This window comes from Tyto alba, unplaced genomic scaffold, assembly GCF_018691265.1.
Source record: "Tyto alba isolate M040663 unplaced genomic scaffold, T.alba_DEE_v4.0 Super-Scaffold_22, whole genome shotgun sequence".
Lineage (NCBI taxonomy): Eukaryota > Metazoa > Chordata > Aves > Strigiformes > Tytonidae > Tyto > Tyto alba.
In genome coordinates this window covers 8,946,384-8,967,286 of record NW_024881296.1, presented here as the reverse complement: position 1 = coordinate 8,967,286, position 20,903 = coordinate 8,946,384, and the positions used below count along the sequence as shown (strand labels likewise).

The 20,903-nt window shown below is 37.9% G+C and overlaps 1 protein-coding gene across 6 annotated transcripts in view; it reads right to left on the bottom strand.

Moving 5' to 3' along the window:
* Window positions 1-1,951: 1,951 nt before the first annotated feature.
* The window catches only part of MTR (5-methyltetrahydrofolate-homocysteine methyltransferase), a 54,222-nt gene continuing 35,270 nt past the window's right edge, over window positions 1,952-20,903 (bottom strand). For 5 of the 6 annotated variants that reach the window (XM_042796027.1, XM_042796029.1, XM_042796030.1 and 2 more), the window contains 12 exons: window positions 19,884-19,984; window positions 17,796-17,863; window positions 16,828-16,948; window positions 13,780-13,861; window positions 12,890-12,988; window positions 11,580-11,655; window positions 10,193-10,348; window positions 9,287-9,483; window positions 6,606-6,806; window positions 5,455-5,647; window positions 4,587-4,699; window positions 3,007-4,454 (listed from right to left, as the gene is read on the bottom strand). In XM_042796027.1, the coding sequence (XP_042651961.1) occupies window positions 4,368-4,454; window positions 4,587-4,699; window positions 5,455-5,647; window positions 6,606-6,806; window positions 9,287-9,483; window positions 10,193-10,348; window positions 11,580-11,655; window positions 12,890-12,988; window positions 13,780-13,861; window positions 16,828-16,948; window positions 17,796-17,863; window positions 19,884-19,984 (1,494 nt within the window). In that variant the 3' untranslated portion in view covers window positions 3,007-4,367. Of the gene's footprint in view, window positions 2,529-3,006; window positions 4,455-4,586; window positions 4,700-5,454; window positions 5,648-6,605; window positions 6,807-9,286; window positions 9,484-10,192; window positions 10,349-11,579; window positions 11,656-12,889; window positions 12,989-13,779; window positions 13,862-16,827; window positions 16,949-17,795; window positions 17,864-19,883; window positions 19,985-20,903 lie in introns of those variants that run through there. The other variant, XM_042796028.1, reaches the window with a different exon arrangement.

Below are 20,903 nucleotides of genomic sequence, written 5' to 3'. Positions count from 1 at the left end.
CACCTCCCTAGCTTCTTTCATCACACGTAGGTAATCCTACCTGCATAAACATTTCTCCAAGTAGAGCAGCAAACTTCCCAGTCTCATAACTAAATCATTTTATCAGCTATTTCTAGACAGCAGTGGTAAAGCCTTTTAAAATCAAATTATTAGTGTTTTGTACCCTGAATTTGTACTCAAGATAAATTTTTCATCATAAAATAATAAAATCATCAACTACCTAAAGAATTTTAAAAGCATTTAACAGCAAGGCACAGATAAACTCCCTACTTCATCTTAACAGTTCGTACCATTGAAATACTTCAGTTGAAAATTACATTAGCTTTATACGGGTTTATTATTATTGGCGTATAATTAATTGTGGGCTTAAAAGAGTACACTGATAAAGGATGCAATTAATACACGTGTTGGTTTTTCTATCTAGATGAAAATAACCACATAACTAAAGATGCAGTCAAGACATAGGGAATTGCTTAACGCATCTGGTGGCCTCCTCCTTAGCTGTTACAATTAACACATACAGTATAAGGCTCCTATAGGCAGAGCTGTTAGAACCATTTGTTGTTACTGATGCTGTCCAACCCTTGCCAGGCAAAACTTCCTCCTCCTTGAACAGCTGCCTGGTTCACAGTGGTTCTTAAAAGAGAGTTCTTCAAAACCTTCTACAATTACGTTTTGGGAGAACCTACAGAGCACCCTGCCATGCAGCTGAGAGGGACTGCTGGGGGGAAAAGGAAGAAGAGGCGGCTGATTCGCTAGGGAGATGGGGTAGAGAAAGCCGTGAGCGGAGAACTTAAATGGGATAAAAGCCTGACTTTCCACGCTCCATCCACTTACATCATGCTCCTTCTGTAGGAAGGAACGGCAGAGGCCACCCTGGCATGAGACCGGGAGCTGTAGGCAGAGGCCCCGCACCGGGGCTTCCACCTCCCGGCCGTCACGGATAATTAGCGGCTTGCTTCTGCCATCCCGGTTCAAGGGGAAACAGAAACCCAAACCAGCAAGGTCGGTAAGCTCAGCCGAGTTCCACTTTGCACAGCTATCTGTATCGGGCATGTGGCACCGTCAAAAACCTCAGGGTATTCAGCCCCGGTGATCTTAACAGAACAAACAAACACGGAGGCTTGCTCCACTGGTTTCTGGGTTCTGACTTTAGCTGGACAGTATACAAATGATGTGAGAAAGCAGGATAAACGTGTCTATTCTGTTCACAGTGGATCTTTATTTGAAAACTGGCACCTACAGACGCCTGACAAGCAAATGAAATGACTCTGCAGAGGGGCTGAATAGGCTTTGCCATGACAAGGCTACGATAATTGAGGGCACAGGAATTATTTCTCCAGTGACTGAGAACACAGGCTGCCGTTTCTGTATGGAACCACCCTGAACTAATTAAGTTACTTTTTTCTTCCTCTTCAGACTCTTTTAGGACACTGAATCCACTTTTTCATGGCATGCTCCGTTACAGTCACAGTTACTAGTAAACTAGTCCCTTCCTAAAAAGCAAGGCCCTCAAAGGCTTCTCACTATTCCCCTCAGTTTCTGGACATCACTTGTGTTTTAAAAAGCAGAAATTAACTGAAAGGGTGTACTGAGGTTCATGTTCTTGAGCAGAAAATTCTCAAAAAAATGCTCAAATACACACAGAAATAAATGTGAGGTATGGGGGGTTTTCTGAGGAATAGCCTGACCTAGGGTAGCATTCTCACCCCAAAATAAACTGCACTACAATCTTCCCAGGAGTAAAAGCAGCACTGAAACAGACCTCATAATGAAGGGGCAGGTTTAGGGACAGTATTGCCTCCTGACACTCATAAATTAAGATATGTGCCTCAAAACTGTAGCTCTGGGCTGCTGGCCTGATTTACAGAGGAAAAATAAAAATTAAAAAAAAAAAAAAAAAAAAAAAATCAGTATCCAAAGGAAATTATTCTCAAGAATTAAACCAGAATTGTTTACAGAGCATTTTTATTTTTTCATCATCTCTTACATCTTGTAAGTTTCTTAGTAGCACTTAGAAAAGCATCGCAAAAAGTCTTTTATGCATTCTAAAAGTGTTGATCTTTCTTGGGCAGTATCCACTCCAATTCATTACTTCAAAGAGGTATATTCTTACCATGGCCATTCAATATAGTTTCGTGGAAGTAAAACAGTCTTAACTGGTAGAACTATGAGACCCTTCTCCTATACAATTTACCTTTGTTCTGGAGAGACGAATGAAAATTTATCTTACTCAGCGTGTCAGCTGACAATTTAAAGTAACAAACTTTCAAAGAAATTGTCCTTAGTAAAAACATTTGCATAACAACAGTAATTTTTCCAAACAGGTTCTCACAATGACGAGTTTTGCAGGCAAAGATGAAGGTATTTTCTCAGTGTATGATGACATGTGTGAAGGGATGAAGGAATTGCACACCGCGTGAAACCCTTTGCTGTACACACGGGACCACCACCGCCGTACGCAGCACTGCGCCGGCTGCTCCGCCAGCCTGAGTCTGCTAAAGCTGCGCTCACTGAACTACGTGCTGCTGGTCTCAGGAAAAGAAACAAATAAAATAAACCAAGCCATACACGTCAAACTTTGACCTCATTCACACGACCAAAATTTCACACTAATAAGGCACTCTGCTTCCAAATATAAGAATATGGGAAGGGTGGTAGACAGGACGTATTCCAAGCATTAAATTGATTTGCAAAAGTGCAAGTATCAAAAAGAAAGCAAAGAAGATTTCAATTTCTACAGGCTCCATTGTTTCAGGAACAAATTTTCCTTTATATTAAGATTTTTTTTTTTACTGTATTTTTGCCAATCTAAAAGAACGTTCTACTGAGGAACTGTTCCAGCAACAAGAATCAGCTCATCAACAAGGACACGTCTCAAGCCCCTTGATATGGATGGAGGAGAGGGGGTGGGAGGGAGAGATCCATTTAGAAATTATTTTTTGTAAGTCATTAAAGGATGAGACATCCTAAAACATTCAGTTAAGAACACACTTACTCAACTACTTTAAAAACCCCATAGCAGCCTTTATAATTTCAGATTCACGGTACAATGTGCATATTAATTTTGACATTATCTGTTCAAACTTGCATACATTTTATTGTTGCCATTTAAAGGATTCTAATAGGATAACACCACTGACAGCTTAACCTTTATTAAACTGTTGATACAAGATGATTCTTTTAGCATTAAGTCAGATGAAAGCATTACAAAAATTATATACCTATTAATAGATTACACATAAACTATTTAAAAGAACGTTCTTTTTATAATATTGGTCTTTTCTTTACTATTAGAGACCAGAAAAATGATGGTTTTCAGCCATAATATTTTACTCAATTAGCATTTAAATAATACCTGAGGCACTTTTCAGAGATTATTAAAAGCTATGAACAATTAGCTCACTCAGAGTTAAATCTGAACAATAAGCCTACGGTATTAACTGTTACTTACGACAGTATTGCTACTATTTGCTCTTAAAATCCAGATACCTGGAAGCTTAAAGTTTGTAAAACACTGAAGTCAGCTCCAAGATTTCTATCTGTCTGCAGTAACAACTGCGCTTTTCTCATAGTTTTCACATACAAAAGATTGTTTAAATATGAATTAAACCTCACAACGTAACTGTACGGTAGGAAGTACCATTACTCTATACAGAGCAGAAACAGTCTGTGGCTTGCTGAAAGGAAGAGGAAGCATGAGGAGAACAACTCCATGGGCTCAGTCATCCTATTTCATGTTCTGTCATAATACACCATCTCTGATATTGCTTCGGCTTCTAACTACAAAGTAATTTAAAATCCTGGTATTATTCAGAGAGAACAACATATATTCCCAGTCACAAGGCTTAAACATGGAGCAGACAGATTTTAAAAAAGGACATCTGTTGTACTTCAGTTGTTCTTTATCACTCAGTATAAAACCTTTGCTGACTTCACAGAAAAATCACATCATATGTCTGTACCTGGAATTGCCAAAACACATGAAAAAAACAGAAGTCAAACTGTGTTCTACATACATCCACAGCCAATGGGATAGAAATTCTTGCCCCCAATTTCAAAGCCTTCCTGAGGACAGGAGAGCTTTGCAGCTTCCACATCTCACCCTACATCTAGCTGCTCAGCTGGTGTATTTGTGCAAGGAACAAATAAAAGTACATTGCCATGACTAAGATCTGCAGCTCATTCACAGTCCCAAGCCAAAAGCACAGGGCAGATTTGTAATATTAAGTTCCTTGATCAAAAACTAAAAACAATCAGACAAGTTATCTGGGATGGGTAAGAGAAAGCTGTTTTCCACTGGAAGGATTTTCTTGTTCCTTCTGGCGAATAGATCAAAAGAAAATGTTCTCTTACAAGTGTTCCAGTTATTCAGTATCATATCCCAAAATGGATCCCAGCCATTTCTCCACCTCTGCCACAGACAAATTTTTTCTCAGTGCATAATCTTCAACCTGCAAAGGGACCACAGAATACAATGAAGATCTAGAAACTTCAGCTTTTACTCTGTCAAAATTTTTTGGAATAGCTGCTCGCAAGGTGTTTTTGAATGTTGTAACACTACCACAATGGACAGTGCAAGTTACCTGATCTCTACATATCTTGCCAACAGAAAAATATTTGGATTTCGGACTGGAAAAGTAGAGGCCAGAAACTGCAGAAGCAGGTATCATTGCTAGTGACTCAGTTAAACCAATTCCTGGAAAAGAGAATGAGAATTTTTTTACTCTCTGAATTGCTAATAAGCATAAATTCAGAACCTTTTTTTGCTGGGCAGCTTGAAGCAAACTCAAAAACCAAGAAGCTTTCAGATGAACTAAAAACAAAACCATTTTCCACTTGTTAACTATTAAAAAAAATACACATAGCTTTAACTATCTTGCAGACTTCCATTACAGTATTACTGTAGAGTAACTCCACAATTTGAAGGAAAAAAAAAATAATTTTGGCAGATTAAATGGGTAACTAGATTCTGAAACACAGGAAGGTATTTTTGAAATAATGGAAGTAGCAGGGAAAATGTCTGACACATAAAATATCAGAGGAAAACAAATGGAATTTATTCCTTTTTTAAGAGTTACCATCTTAAATTTTCTGTGGACCAGGGAATACACTGCTGAATTGGCTTTTTTCCTGCTTGTATCTGGAATGTCTTCTTGCAACCATAAGGATGCTAGATTTTTTCTCTGTGCAGCAGAACCCTGTTTGCATGCAATCTGCTAATTAGGGACATAATTCCTTCACCAGAAGCATTGGCAGTATTCTGAAAATTCTTCCTTGAATGAGGCAAGATAAAAATGGCAATGAAAAGGGGAAGACAGCAATTCCCAGAACCACTTCGTTTTGGCTCTTTCATGTAGCTCTGCACCACCCAAAATTGCTGTCTTGTTGGCATTTCAATCTTTCATTTGCATAAAAACAGTTTAAGAATCTCAGCAAAGCGGACAGAGGTACCTGTTGTTTCCTCAATGTTTGCAAGTTTCCACATGGTTAGTTTTTCCGTATGGTCAGGCTGGCTTGGATATCCAGGGGCAGGGCGAATTCCCTCATATTTAATTCTGCGCAGGTCAGAGAGATCTAGCTGCTCAGTACTGCAGTAAGCCCAGAATTCCCTTCGAACCCTTTCATGGAGCTCCTCAGCAAATGCCTTGGAATAGAACGAAAACTTTTTTTTTTTTTTAATTTGCGCAGACTGATGCAATAGCAAAGACAAACAACGACGGAGACTTCATCCCCATTGACTTTTCAATTTTTAAGGGAGCTCTTATCATAGGTAAGAAATTTGATGGCATTAAAATTCACATGCAATACTTATTTTGCTAATTCTAGTTTTTTCTCTTATTGGTAGACAGTGGTTTTTTGGTTGTCCTGATTTAAAATAACTACATCCTCAAAGAGGTAAAGATGTGGACAAGTAACTGTAAAGCACTTTATTTAGTTCATTAGGTGGCGTCTAGTAATAATTTCTCAAACTCTCTTATAGCTTGAAATACACAACTAGAGCTAACCCAATTTGCATTGCACCGAAGTTGCTGTAAGTTTTAACATGATTACCCAGGTGTAGGCATGGGGGCAGGCAGATGGGGATAGAGGGGTAGGAGGGAAGGGACAGCATTTTCTGAACCCCTTCAGTTAGAGCTTCAAGCGCATGTCTGTCTAAGCCTAAGACATGTTAGGTCAAAAGACTTGTACCCTGGATACATCTACATGGTCACCATTAAAAGCAGAAGGCACGTCTGCAATCCAAGAATAACTGGTGGGTCACACCTGGGACAAAGAGATTCTCATGTAGATAAAAGAAGATTTAAAGACAGTTCTTTTTAAACAGCCTTGCTTTAAAATCTCCTGAATTCTATCAATCATCAAAACCCTCAAGGAGCTCAAAGATGCTTTTGCAGCTGGAAGATATGGACACCAGAGTCCCCTCTGATTCAGAAGAGGACTCTCCTCTCAAGACAATTTCAGTAGAGCCAGTTCACTTTCAGATTTAATGCAGAGCATACGCTACAGACAACAGTCTGTGCTAAAACCTGAAAGAGCAACCTAGATCGGCTTGACAGTACACAGTCAGAAAATTTGCAAGGAAACACGATAAAACCTCATACCTCTGCCAACCGATCACCAAGAGCCTTCACCATTATGATGTTGTACTCATCGTCCTGTTTCCTAAACTCATCACATAACTCATCTACACCAAAGCAGGCCACAGCAAACAGGCCTAAGTAGTCATGAATGCCGGAATCCAGTGGTGCTATGAAGTCAGAGAGGCAGTAGTATGGATCTGTGCAGGCAGAGTCCTTTTCAGCCTAAAGGAACAAAACCAATGCAACAAATCTGAAAAACTTTAAATTAAGCATTAGTGCACTATTATTTTAAACACCGTTATTTTTAAGGCTAAAGGGCTTAAGGCATTTCTGACATACACCTAACTAGTCTTTGAGCCATGATGGCTTTCTTGTACTCAAATTAGAAGAAAAACACCTCTGAGGGTGTGTGGATCACTGAAGAACAAAAAGTCAAAAGAAGAGAGATGATGTGCTGAACAGACATATGGAGATGTTTTGCTTCCATTTACAACTAGTAAGATTTAACAGCTTATTCTGCAAACAAATTATTATAAAATAAGGAACACTCTTGTGCCAACCACTGGGTAAGAAGAAGAATTTTCCATCTCTAGCACTCACAGATTTCACATTTGTTAGCAAAACTGATGGCTGATAGTTTGCATGCCAGTTATGCAAACCGCAGAATTCTTCAACAACTCCCATTTTAGAATGGCTGTGAGTTTATAAACACTCCTAATTTCTAATGCTATAAACCATGTGCTCAGTAATCCAGACAAAACAGTGCCCCAGGATGTAGGTTTACACTAGTCACACGCAAATACAAACAAAATGCATCTATCACCACTCAAAAGTTGAACACCAAATAAAGTTCAAGTTGGTTTACACACATAGGAAGTATCCCACTCACTGGATCCTTTTCCAAAATGGAAAAAAGGGAATAGGAAGAGATGACTGAATGCTGGCCACAGCACCTAACAAGAAGTGTTAGAATTTAGGGTCATATCATTGTGGGAACACGACTGCTACTTAAAAATCTGCACACCTCTTGTAAACCTACCCAACTTAGAGAGATGAAAATTATTTCATGGCTATCATTTAACTGAAGGCTCTTCTCCAAGTTTTCTTATTCTATGACAATATTTTAACAATGCTTTCTACTCACTCCCAACTGCAGTTTAAAAAATCTGAATAAAACACCATCACAAAACAAGTAAAAATGGTCAACTGGTTCCCTGGTTTCTATAACCTACTACATTACAGAAAGTACTATAAAACAGAAGAAATGCCCTTTTTCCACACAGGTGAAGTGCATGTTAATTTTAAGGTCCTTCTGTAGTGATTACAGTTAATGAAAATACTAAATGCGTCTCCAACTGTTAGATTTATGTCACATCCTTCACAGTGCCAGTGTCATGGAGTACTCTGTGTACTGAAAGGAACAGGAGACACTTACTCTCTTCTACTTTGCCCTGGCAACGCCTCTGCTGAACTACTACCTATATCAGATTGAGAGAGATGCAGAGAAAAATACCTAGATTCCAGAAGAAGAGTACCCGCAGTAGCAGAGTTTTATGGCCTTAACCTTTGAGGAAAGCCTGAATAAATTTCAAATATACAAGATTAAAAGACTAAGGAAAATAAGAGTATTCCAATAGTAAAAAGACATTATAAGAACAACATCAAATCAGATATTCTCCTTGGGAAAACCCTAGGAAAAGGCCAGGGAAAAAAACCCTTGATTTACATGGGATATCAAACATTTAAATAGGTTGTAAGGCCCTGGAACAGCCCTGCCTGAACGCTCGTGAGAATAGTTTACATAAACATCTGGCATGGATTTTCAAGATACACCAGATCCATCTCCATGCAACAGATGATCCGTTGCAGGGAACTGGAACAAATAAACCTAGTCACGTATTTCTTAGTACAGTTCTGCAATACTGGCACAGAACTGTCCTCATAGAATACTGTACTCCAGAAATTTAGGTAGTTGTTAAATTTCTTTCTGCTATGTTTGATGACTCTGAATATGTGAACTATGCAGAAGCCAAGTCAGAAGACAGGGAAGAAGGACAGACAGAGTATCTTGAAAATGTTTAATCTATCAAAATAAGTGCAAATCTAGGTAAGTACGATTCAAGTATGAATACTTAAATTAGTGATTCTCTCAATCAGAATTAGCAGCCAACTAATTCTAAACTGCCTCTTCATATGGGGAATTCTACATAAAAATTAAGATCATCAAAACAACTTATCTCTACCGAGCTTTATTTTCCAGGTATTTTAATTGTGTTTTTAACGTTTAACACATTCAAGCAAAATTTCTCATCTAAGGCAGAATCCAGGGATATTACAGAATTAAGGTTCATTAGGTTCTAATTTAGCACACAGGATCCATGTGATGCATTGATTCAAAACAGTGCTTTAAGACATCTTAATTATTAAAACAAAGACAGAAAATGCACGTCATATCTGAATATGTCAAATCTATAAAGCATTTTGTAGAATTACTACAACGCAAAATACTACAAATACTACAACACAAGTACCTGGTCATCACTAACATGATCTTGTTATTACAGAAAGAAATAGCAAGACAACAGTTGCAGACAGATTACAACCACTGTTTTCTGCACAGATTTTAATAGGGTACTGTTAGGTTTTTGCAATTCAGGAAAAAAAAAAAATCACTTTATTTAACAAATGTTCTGTCACTGTACCTGTTGCCTCAAGCCATAAAATTTTGCTATTGGTTCTGAAGATCCCACTGCCTCCTCTACAGCATATAAATGGATATCATCTTGAACACTATGAGCTGGCCAGAACCCAACAACACCTCTGGCTTGCAATTTCTTTTGATTAATCAACATTTTCAGTAGTTTTTGAGCATCATTATAAACTCTCTTTGCTTCTTCACCTATCAAAGGAAAAAAAAAAAAAAGAGAACCCTCTAGAAAAGGCAGGATTTCACAACTGGCTAAATGGGTTTAAGAATTGGTGAAGATTGGTTCATTTTGCACATAATTTTCTGATGACTGCAACAATCTGTCAGCTACAGCAAACAGAGAGATAGCAGTGTGATTGTGTCTATACAGCTGTAACAACATATATCTTGAAAAATAAACATTTCAGCCAGCACTATTCTAGTAGAGGCTCGAGGACAGAGAATAAAATGAGCAACAGAGAATGTGTGTGTCCACCTACATTACCACAGTGGAGCAGACCCAGAACACCGATTTCAGTGTCACCCTTGCATTTTCACCATGCATTTCAAGGCCTACTGAATAGTTTCAAAAGGAGACAAAGCCCTCTTGCCATCTTTACCCACAATGGGGACACAGATATATTAAGTGCTCTGCTGTAATTTTCTGTCATTAAAATACCTCCCTGTGCTGTGGCAGGTGAATTCTAAATAAGATGAATGAGTATTTTTCCTCATATATTTTTCAGCTTCACATGCCAACACTTGGTTCACTAAGTGTTGCTTTAAACAAATTATTTCAGTGACACTAGGTTTTCATGTATTTTCACTATTCTTATGTATTTCAAAACATTCAGAATCTTAATGCAGCACGGCAGGTCTGTTAGGATTATTTACATGAAGTAAATGCAATTTCAATACTTACCTACAGTTTTATCATTAAAGATTTTAGGGAAACCCCGGTTGGGATACTTTCCCCTAAGTTGCCAGACATCAAAGAAAGGCTTCCAATCAATGTATTCTACCAGCCTCTTCAGGTCATAATCTTCAAAGACTTTTGTGCCAATGAATTTTGGTTTAACTGTAGGAATCAGAAGTACAATCTGACATGATGAAAATAATCTAATATTGCTCTTACATGTGCAGCGTAACTGATGCTCACCAGCTTCCAACACTGCAACTGATCTCTTCCAAATGGTCTTAGAATTCTCACTGTCCTATCATTCCCAAATCATACCATACTCTACAGTTACAACATGATTTAAAAAAGAGGCATAAAAGGCATATAAAGTTGAAGTAGAAAATTGAAGGCCTTTTGTTCTTTCATATAAATCAATACTTATTAGCTGTTGGACTTCTGAACTTACTTCATCAGGCAAAATATTGGCCAAAACAGAAGACTAATAAAACCTACACAACTTAGCGATACCTAACATATTTCATATAACCTTTCAATAACCTTTCATATTGACAAATTCCACTTTCTATACACAGACATATTATGTGCTATGGTATTGTAGAATCATTCTGTAAATTAATACGTCACTTATCAGAACTTCTGCAATCACCACATGCTTGTTCAGATGCATGTGTACAAGTGAAAAAGCGAGAGGGATCTATGTTATGATGTAGCCACAAGCTTTGCATGTTTTGTCTGTGCTGTTCATTTTATAACACAACCTTTATTAAGATGAGCTATTGAAAATTAGCATCTTGTTCAGTCTTGTCAGTGAAATGACAGAAAGCAGTGAAGTGTTAACATCACTGCAGGATACAACTTCTTGTGCAATGTTGTTTATACTTCTAGTCCCTAATTAAAAAAAAAACAACAACAACAAAAAAACAAACTAGCGCGGAAATTGAGGGGGAAAGTGTATCATATTGCTCCTTATGCTTTTTCCTACAAATGCTATGTCTCAACATGTGTTCTCTAAATAAAGTATAGCAAGCTTTGCAATCTAATGAGTCAGTCGGACATCATTTTGCGAACCAGGCATTAGACTTACCTTTAATTATATGGTGTTATGGACAACTTACTGGTTTAGGATTTTTTTTTCAAATTTTTTAATTATCTATTCATTTATTTTTTAAATGTACCATGAAAATGTAAAGCAGAAATAGGACGCTCAGATTTACGAAAAAAAAACAAACAAAAAAAAAAAATCTCTGATCAGACAGCAGACACCACTTTACTCAAGTTGTTATACTACTACATCCTGAAGTTTAATTAAGCATTATCTAATTAGAAATATATATAAAATAATACATAAAATAAAGGCACAGCAACAACCAACAACAACATTTAAACTGACCTGGTTTATGGTCTGATAACCAGTCATTATGGAAACCTTTTCTTCTAGCTTGCTGTAGAGACAAGTATCTTCTTTCCTGTATGGACATAAAAGTTAATTTCACAAAGTCAGCCATCTTTCAGACAGATAAGCTGTAACATGACTTGGTGCTAGCGTTTTACTCAAAAGAGTTTTCAGGACAAATCTGACAACAGACAATTTCAGTTCCAACAACACCCAGTTCACAAGTGCAAAGTAAGATTACATCACAACCATACCACTATTTTTTCCTGTATACTTGTAATGAAACTTGCCTACAAGATTTCTAGTTCCTCTGAACTACCTCAGCAGTTCCTTTATTGCTTCAAAATACATGACAATACAGACACAGCAAGATAGTCCCCTACTGCCCACACACAGTACTTAGGATTGCAGTGACACCACCACCACCACCAGTGACTGCAGCATGCTTCTGAGCAAATTACTGGCTCTCCCAAAAGGCACAGGAAATTTATAGCAACTTCAGTAAGGCCCATGAATTCACTACTACACTCTGCTTAAAGGCGAGTGCTGCACTCACTGATCTTAGCTTAGTGGACTGGTTCTCTTTGCAAAGACAGTCCTAAATTTGGTCAATCCAAATGTCTTAAGTGGGAGAACTCAAGCTTTATCTTTCTTTATCAAGAGACGAGGTAAGCGCCAGATGACTTCCAGCTTGCTTCTGTGTTTATTTACAAGGACAGCATCAGAGGAATCACATGTTATTTGTTTCCTATTGTTAATTTGCAGGGTCTGTCTCCACACTTCATTGCTTCCTTCACTTTCCTAAAATGGCAGCCTTAGCTCTCTACTTTGAGACTGCTCAGATCCCTAACCTAAACAATATGAACACATCAGGAAAGCATGGTGTTGTAAAATACTCAATAGAGAGTGGCTTATTACCTGCAAAAGCAAGAAGTGCCATTTTAATTACCCCAGGGTAGCTCCCTGTTTCCAGCTAGTACTCCAGGAGAACACTGGTCTCCTGTAGGCTGGTTAAGTTGATGTGACTGCCAGATCCATGGAGATGTCCTAGATACCACGGATGGCCCACTGAGGACAATCAAGAATTTGCCAGGCATGTGTTAGACTCATGCAGAATTTTCCCTTTTAGGTTAAGAAATCTGATTTCATAAGCACATCTGGAAGTTTTCCATCAATTCCACTGCCTGTTTTAAATCAGGACAAATATACCTGAAGGTCCTCATCAGCAGCTGAAACTGAGAGTTAGTAATGAGGGAAGTACCGACCACTTCAAACAAGAAAAGCAGCTAGATCAGTTACATTTGTACCTTGAGAGACTCATAGTGTTCTTGTCTAATTTCTTCATATTCTTCTAGTATTTCTTCAAAGAAATCATCCTTTACACTTTTGTCTAAGAGCTGGGAGCACTGAAAAAAGGAAAGAGAAAGCACTCAGTACATACTGTAACATACTATAGTAAGGACAGAATAGGAACTTCAGACTATGCCATCTGTCTTTCAGACTCACTTCCAATTACACTTGACAACACTAAACTAAGCCTTACCACTAATCTGAAAACTAGATTCAAAACGTATTTCAGAATATGATTACTACTGAGAGCACTGCCATACTACACAGGTAATATTAGCAGAGCCAAGCCTGGCTCTGGAAGGACCTGAGAGGAGACTATAGACTATTCCGAGACTTTAGAGACTGAATAGTTGTAGAAACACACACAGCTTGGCCTACTTCTTTCCAGCAGGTATTTACCAGATAAGACTACCCATTTGTCTGATAGAGAGAATATCTGTCCTAGAAAATTCCAGCCACACATTTCATAGTACTAATGTTGCTGTATCACAAACTTCAGAAATGCATCCAAAATAGAGAGAATACCAGTTCACATGTAACCCCATCACTCTTCACTATAAAGCATCTCAAAACTAGAGTCAAGGACTCAGCGTGAATCGAGTCACCCTCACTAGAGAAATGGACATTTAACTAAAGGTATCCAGTGACAATAACTGACACAAGTGAGATGAGATAACCACGTGGCAGCAAAAAATGACTGAAGCAATAGTAGTTTAGAAACTGGTCGCTGTCGTGCCTCTCCAATTTTCTGCCGTAACGTAAAGCCTTAGAGGAAAGGATGAGAGGCACAACAGAAAAACAGGGCATATACTTTTGCACAGATGAGAAACTATAATTTAGAACTTACAACCACAACACTCTTGGATGCATCCAGGACATGAATTACAGGTGCGCTATATCGTGGGGCAATTTTAACGGCTGTGTGTGTTCTTCAATGAAAAAGAAAAAGAGTGAGCATTTCACAATTGAAACAAGAAAAAAAAAAATAAAACCCAATAAAAACCAGACAGAACCCCCAGCGAAATAAACCCTGACTTAATGCACAGACCAGACTTTAAAAGAAGAAAGTAATTAATCCATCTGCTATGCATGGATGATTAAACACAGATTTTAATAATAGGTACATATACACTTTTCTTCAAAGATTACCAGAATGTTTCATAAATAATGTGCCAACTCACATTCCCTCACTGTCTCACCAGCTGACTAAAAATCAGCAACTCATAGTTTGAGTCTCAGAAAATTTCAGTGAGAATGTTCCAAACTAAGCCTACCAAGAACTAACAAGTTTTTTTTTAATCTTTTTTGCTCATCTCACATTTTTCCCTCCCGCGTGCTAGTTTCTGTGTCTATGGATTAGCATTAATATATTTCAATGATGATCACTGCATTTCTACAATGCTCTATTTCAAAACTGGAAGCACAAGCCCTCTACTCACCTGAAGAAGGAATTCTGCCACTGGCCAATAAATATTACAAACTTGCACCTGCTCAGTCAGTCAAGTCATTCACATTAAGAAACCCTCCCAATTCATCCAATTATTTAGCATCTACTCATATTCCCGTCCTCATCGAAATACTTCAGCACATAATGAAGAACCACTTCTATATTATAGTACTTTGCTGATCAAATTAAAGTTTGGAGTCCTAAACTGAGGCCTAAGCAACCATGTGAAATGCACCTGACTACCCCTGTTGCTCAGAGTCCTGGCAAACTGTGCAAGCAATGCAGGAACAAAGACCTCGCAGGCCAAAACTCAATCTGCTTTCTTGAAGGCTAAGGTCAAACACCGTTTTTTAAATTAATTTTAATCAGAACCCAGGAAGCGATTTTCCACAGCAAAGATAAGATCTCCTTTTACTTCAGGTTCTGTCAAATATTTAAAGCACTTGGACATGGAGGTTACTGATGACTCTGCAACACAGCTGCATAACCAGCTGTCCAGGATCTTCTTAATCTGCTTCCAGGCAATGCACTTTTCATCTTGGCAGCTCTGTTTTTTAGAAGAAGATACTAGCTTCTATTTTGATAGGAACAGAAAAAGGAAACAAACAGGCCAGGGTCCTACAATGGGACGGTATCAACTAGTACAGACTAATTTTCATATTTTTTAAAAAATTAACATTACCACAACAAAACTGTCACAATTACTCCTCATCATCTGAGCTTACCAAAGCAGTATAGTAAGAATGCAATCATCATCATTATTGTAAGTTATGAACAATCTCTATTACATAGATTCTGAAGACAAAATTCAGCCTCTCTGTCTTTCAAACTAACCTCACTTTCCACTCTTTCAAGCACTTATGGTCTCCATATTTCAAATAACAATATCTACTTATTACAGAGAAAAAGTGCAGATTGTTCTTCATTAGCAACCTCTAACATGCACACAACCTTTGAGAATCCACACGTGAGGCTAAACTTAAGACTGTGGAAATAAATTAAATACATATTACCAATCCAGTCTTTCATAAAGAGTACCTTTACTCAATGTCTATTTTATAAAACTGTATTTGTCTGGGCATATGCATAAGTATATATTTACATACAATTCACATCAATTAAATTATTATTTATGGATACATCAATTGTACATATATTCTTCAATAATTTCCATATTCAAGGATAAAACTAGTGCTGCCTTGCTGTTGACTATATTCATCTCTGAATAAATTCTACAAAATTGTTTGATGCTGGTTATTCGATATCAATTACTAGGCCACAATGCACTGTGTACAAACACTAACAAGACCTGAAGAATGGGCACTCCTAAGACCTCCACTTAAAATAAAGCTTGCTCACCACCTCCTTTTTTTTTTAAAAAAAAAAAAAAAAAAAAAAAAAAGGGAAAAAGCCCTTCACTTCTGTTCTCAGTATTGAAGCCATAGGAAGAGATACTTATATGGAGAAGGAGAAAAAGGATGTGGTTAACCCTGCATTATAACTACAAGACCAATAAAGTCAGGTAGTGATCCTACTCTTCACTGTGTCAAATTATGGGATGATTTGTTAGTGCAAAAAATAGAGAATGCAGCGGCTCTGCTACTATATGTGCTGCTCTGATAAAGCAAGCCACACTGCTAACAGGTTCTAGTTATGCAAGAAATGAGCTCTGCAGTCTCCTGAGCTGTCACCTACTCAAGCATACTGTACATAAAACAGCTGGCAAAGCGTAACCCAGGGCCATTACACACGCCCAAAACACATTTGTAGTAATGTTAATATAGGTGTCAGTGAGCTGTCAACACTGGTCTTCAGAACATCATAGCGGCTGTATTACTTGATTTGAACAGATCTGAGAGAAGATCTCAACAGAAAAGCTCAGTCCATCAAAACATAGTAATTACTTCAAGGAAAGCAGCTAAAATTTACCCCTTATCAGCCTGCTTGAACAGGACTGGGGGCTCAACCCAGTCAGCGCAGTGCTGAACAACGATCCAGGAAAATACGTTAACTTTCTTAAAGATAACAGCCCCCTGATGTCAACACAACCATTTCTAGTCTCAAAATCCTGCATTTTGAGAATGCTTTGGTGAATCAAACCAGATCATTCAAGCCCTTTGAAGAACAAAACCGTATTAACATACATACGCATGTGAACTTTTAGAAAGAATGTACTTCCACATAAAATATATACTTGAAAAATGCATAAACATTTCATTTTTGCAAGTGTTAAGAAGTCCATTATTTGTTCTGTCCAATCACATTTTACCTCTATATTCTAGGACTTCCGATATAAGAAATAACATTCCGTCTCAAGTAAATACATACCAGTATGTGTGTTCAGGGAAAATGAGAGTAAGGGAGAGAGAAATGTCTTTAAATTTTCTTTTACCTTAGTTAACACCATTTTCATACACATTCCCCATCTTCCCAACTGAGATATCTTACTTAGAAGTAGTTGCTCCTCCAATCAGCAAAGGAATCTTTATTGCCAATCTCTCCATTTCCTTGGCGACAAAAATCATTTCATCCAAAGAAGGGGTGATGAGACCAGACAGGCCAATTATATCTATTGCAAATTTATAAACACACATATACAAAAGGCTTAGCAAATCCACTCTACAAAGACACAGAAATTAATACAGAAAGGTTTCTTTCATATATCAGATAACTTCATGTGTCAGCTAGAAAACAGGGAGATAAAAAGCAGGGTAGTCTCTAGTCTAGAATCGAGGTTTGACCTAATTAGAAAGTGAACACTTTCCAAGGATTAAAGTGATTCCAAATCCCCAGTTTGATATTTTTTCAGTCTTCACAGCTGCTGAACACCTACTGCTCTAGTTTCACCAATAAACACACAGTACTTCTGATTAGCAAGCTTCAAACCTCAGAAGTTCGCACTGAAGAGGGAAATAAGACAAAATAATTATAAGCTCTGCTCTTAGAAACAGTGAACGCTTTCAAACTTCACCACCTATGCTCCACACAATTAATCTTTTCCAAGATGCAATAGACTGTTTCACAGCAACTGTAACTTGTTTCAGAAAGTTCATTCTTTATTAGAACAATTCATTCTTGATTTCACACTCACGACTCTGGCAGGCTGAATGCCAAGTTCTTTTAATGATTTCAGACCCAAAGTTATTTAACCTTTCTAAGCCTCCATTTATCCATCTGTAAAACAAATACTGAAACATCTCTCGGAGTTGTCCTTTTGAAACACATTCAGTTCCTTAGGCTAAGTTCCATAGAAGTGCCAAATACCAAATAATTACTATTGTTAATGCAAAAGTTCTGATTTATCTGAGGATAGTCTGACTAAATCACAGACAGCATAGGAATGCAATGAGTAGCAATAAAAAATGCAACGTTTAAAAATCAAACAATTCAGGAGTACTAATGAAATCTCTCTATACCTGCTTTGTTCTCCACAGCAGCTCTCAATATCTTATCACATGGAGTCATGACTCCTAAATCAATAACTCTGTGAAAAGAAGTGAGATGACACAAGATTTTTTAAAAAAAAACAGGTCAAATTTCTGCTAAAGGGCAAATATATTGCTCTTACTGTAAATGACTGACCTAAAATTGAAGTTAAAATTGAGATTTTTGTTTGTTTCTCTTAAGACCATTGTTGGGAACTTTAATATAAGAAATATCTCCACGTCTGCCAAAATTTTCAGCATATCAGAGTTCCAGATGATACAGTAGGTAAGAAAACTCAAGTGTCAGAGGTGCTTTTTTTAAAAGTAATTTTTTTGTGGTTGTACTGAGTCTGGCTCGATGAAGTTTATTTTCTTCATAGTACCTGATATGGTGCCCTCTTTCAGATCTGTGACCGTAGCAATGCTGGTAATACACACCAGTGTTTTTAATACTGATGAATAGTGTTTGCCCAGCATCAAGACTGCCTCTGTTTCTCACACTAACCCCCCAGGGAATATATTGGGGGGTACACAAGAGGTTGGGAGTATACAGAAACAGGATGATGACCCAAACTAACCTAAGAAATATTCCATGGCATTTGATGTCATGCTCAGCAATGAAAAGGAAGAGGAGAACGTTTAGCAGGGGATAGCCACCTTTTGCTCAGGAACTGGCTAGGAATCAGTCTACCCATGGGAGGCTGCACTGATTGCCTTTGCATCACTCGTTCTTTCTTTCTCTCTTCTTCCACTTCTCCTTCACATATTAAACGTTTTTATCTCCACCCACAATTTTTCTTGCTTTTACTCTTCCTTTCCTCTTTCCCCATTCCACTGAGGTTGGCTGGGTGGAAGTGAGTGAACAGCTGTGTGGTGCTTAGCTGTCTACCAGGGTTAACCAACAGCAGTGTCACCTCTGAAGGTATTTGGACAATACAAGAAGGTTTTGTGACCTTATGTCAGGAACATAAGATGATACACATCAAGGGGTTTTTGTCTTACTAAAGCATACATTTTATAAAATGAGACACAGCACTTCTCTTGCTAGTATTTTATTCTTATTAACCCTAGCCATTTCCAAGATTTTTATTTTTTTCAAGTAAGCTACCCCAGCCTGCTAGCTTCATTCAGCCTCACTCATACTCATGGTGACAGAAAACGCTATGGCTTCAGTTCAGTAAGTCTAAATAAAGCTCAAGAAAGTCTGAAACCAACTGACAGACTTTCAAGAGATAATGAAGTGGAATATATTGCACATACACAGCACTGCTATTGGCTTCAACCCTTCATGTTTTAAAATAAAGACATCATTCTGGCTCTTTGTGGAGCAAATTACAGCCCCGAATCAAAAACAAAACTAAAAGAATGAACAGCAAGACGGAGTTCCAAAGCAGATTCAGCTTTGCACGTTTGACTGACACTTGACCATGGGCTCTGATGGAAACATGACCATTCATTTCAAGACTGTTGCCAACCCTACTGATGTACACTGGCCTTGAAAGAGCTAAGTTTTCTTGAAGTTCTACCTCCTGAAGCTCAGTAAAAGGATGAGAATCTCATCTCTTCTTCAATAAAACATATCCCAGCAAGTTTTTAAAGCCTCACAGTTAACAGCTTAAAAAACACACTAAAAAGGTTCATTCAAATCCCACAAGACATCCTTTTTCCCCAACGCAACACATAACCCATACGTAGTCTTGCCTACTGCAACTGTCGTACCCAATTTCTTCGGACATTGTACTTCTGTATTTAAGACATTGTACTTATTGTATTTGACTAACATAAAACAAATACAAAAACTGATGTTCTCATCTATGTTTCAACTGATGTTAAACTTTATTCACTTCAGATACCAGTTTATTAGGGAAAAATGTATTAAAGGAGGAGGCTGTACTCCTCCTTGCCTCCCCATTAGTAGTGGCTGGTATGATCTGTGTTCCCAACCACAACTTGGGGAACAGAGGACAGTTCCCAAGAAATGCCCACACCTGTCATCACCATAGCTGCAGCTAGCCTAATATATTAATTAACTAGCCTTATACAGTTGTGTTCCCAGCTACCTAATGTTAGTCTCTTTACCTGAAGTTGTTGCAGCCCAGAACAACTCCCACAATGTTCTTGCCGATATCATGTACGTCTCCTTTCACAGTTGCTAGTACTATTGTACCATGATAAGGATCCTGCAAGTCGAACAAGTAACACAAGAGTTAAATTACTCAGAAGCCTTAGTATGTTGCACAGATCCTTCAACAGTGCAATCCTAATCCAGTACCAAGACTCCTAATGTAGTACAAGTAATTGCAAAGCACAGTAGAGGTAATATAGTTAATATTAAAAACTATTTTAAAAGATCCAGGTAAGGAAAACTTGCACAACAATTATTCTTGCAAATTGAGTGCATGTTACTGAAAAAAAAAAAAAATCTGTGTTTAAAAAAAACAAAATAGCATATAAAATTTCAGATCTGGATAGCATTTTGAGCAGTGCAATAACTGAACTCCTAAAATACCTCTGCTCCAAATATAAACCTCACCAATAAAGAGTTTAAATAGAATAAGTATTTAGAACAAAAGGGTATGGACACTTATAAACACATGCCTATTTATGCATCAAGAACAATCTTTCAATGCAGTACTGAGAAAAAAGAGGAATTAGCAAAAGCAGAAGAAACTAATTTTTTATGCAATGGGAATAGCAAGCAAGAGAGACATTTCAGTGCTGCAATCGGGCTACTTCAGACTACTCAAGCTGAACAATCAGGCTGGAAAAAGGATCTCTTTGAAGAAGGGAAGCTGTACTGACACAGACTGGTCATAGGCTGGACAGCATTCAGCCCTGGCAAAGGGGGCCTACCAGCAGGGCACAGCAGAACTGCCTATAGCAATTCTCCACCAGGATACAGGCCTTGGCGATACATTTTCAGTTGTATAATCAGTGCTGCCACTTGGAGCAGCTCCAGGCTATCACAGTGCCACATTTGAGTTGGTGCAGGATCAGATGCCAGTAACAGACTACTTAAATTGCACAGAATTTAAATAAAGTGGAAACCTGAGCATATCCTATGTGAAACTACAAAATATTTTTCCAACCAGTATCTCA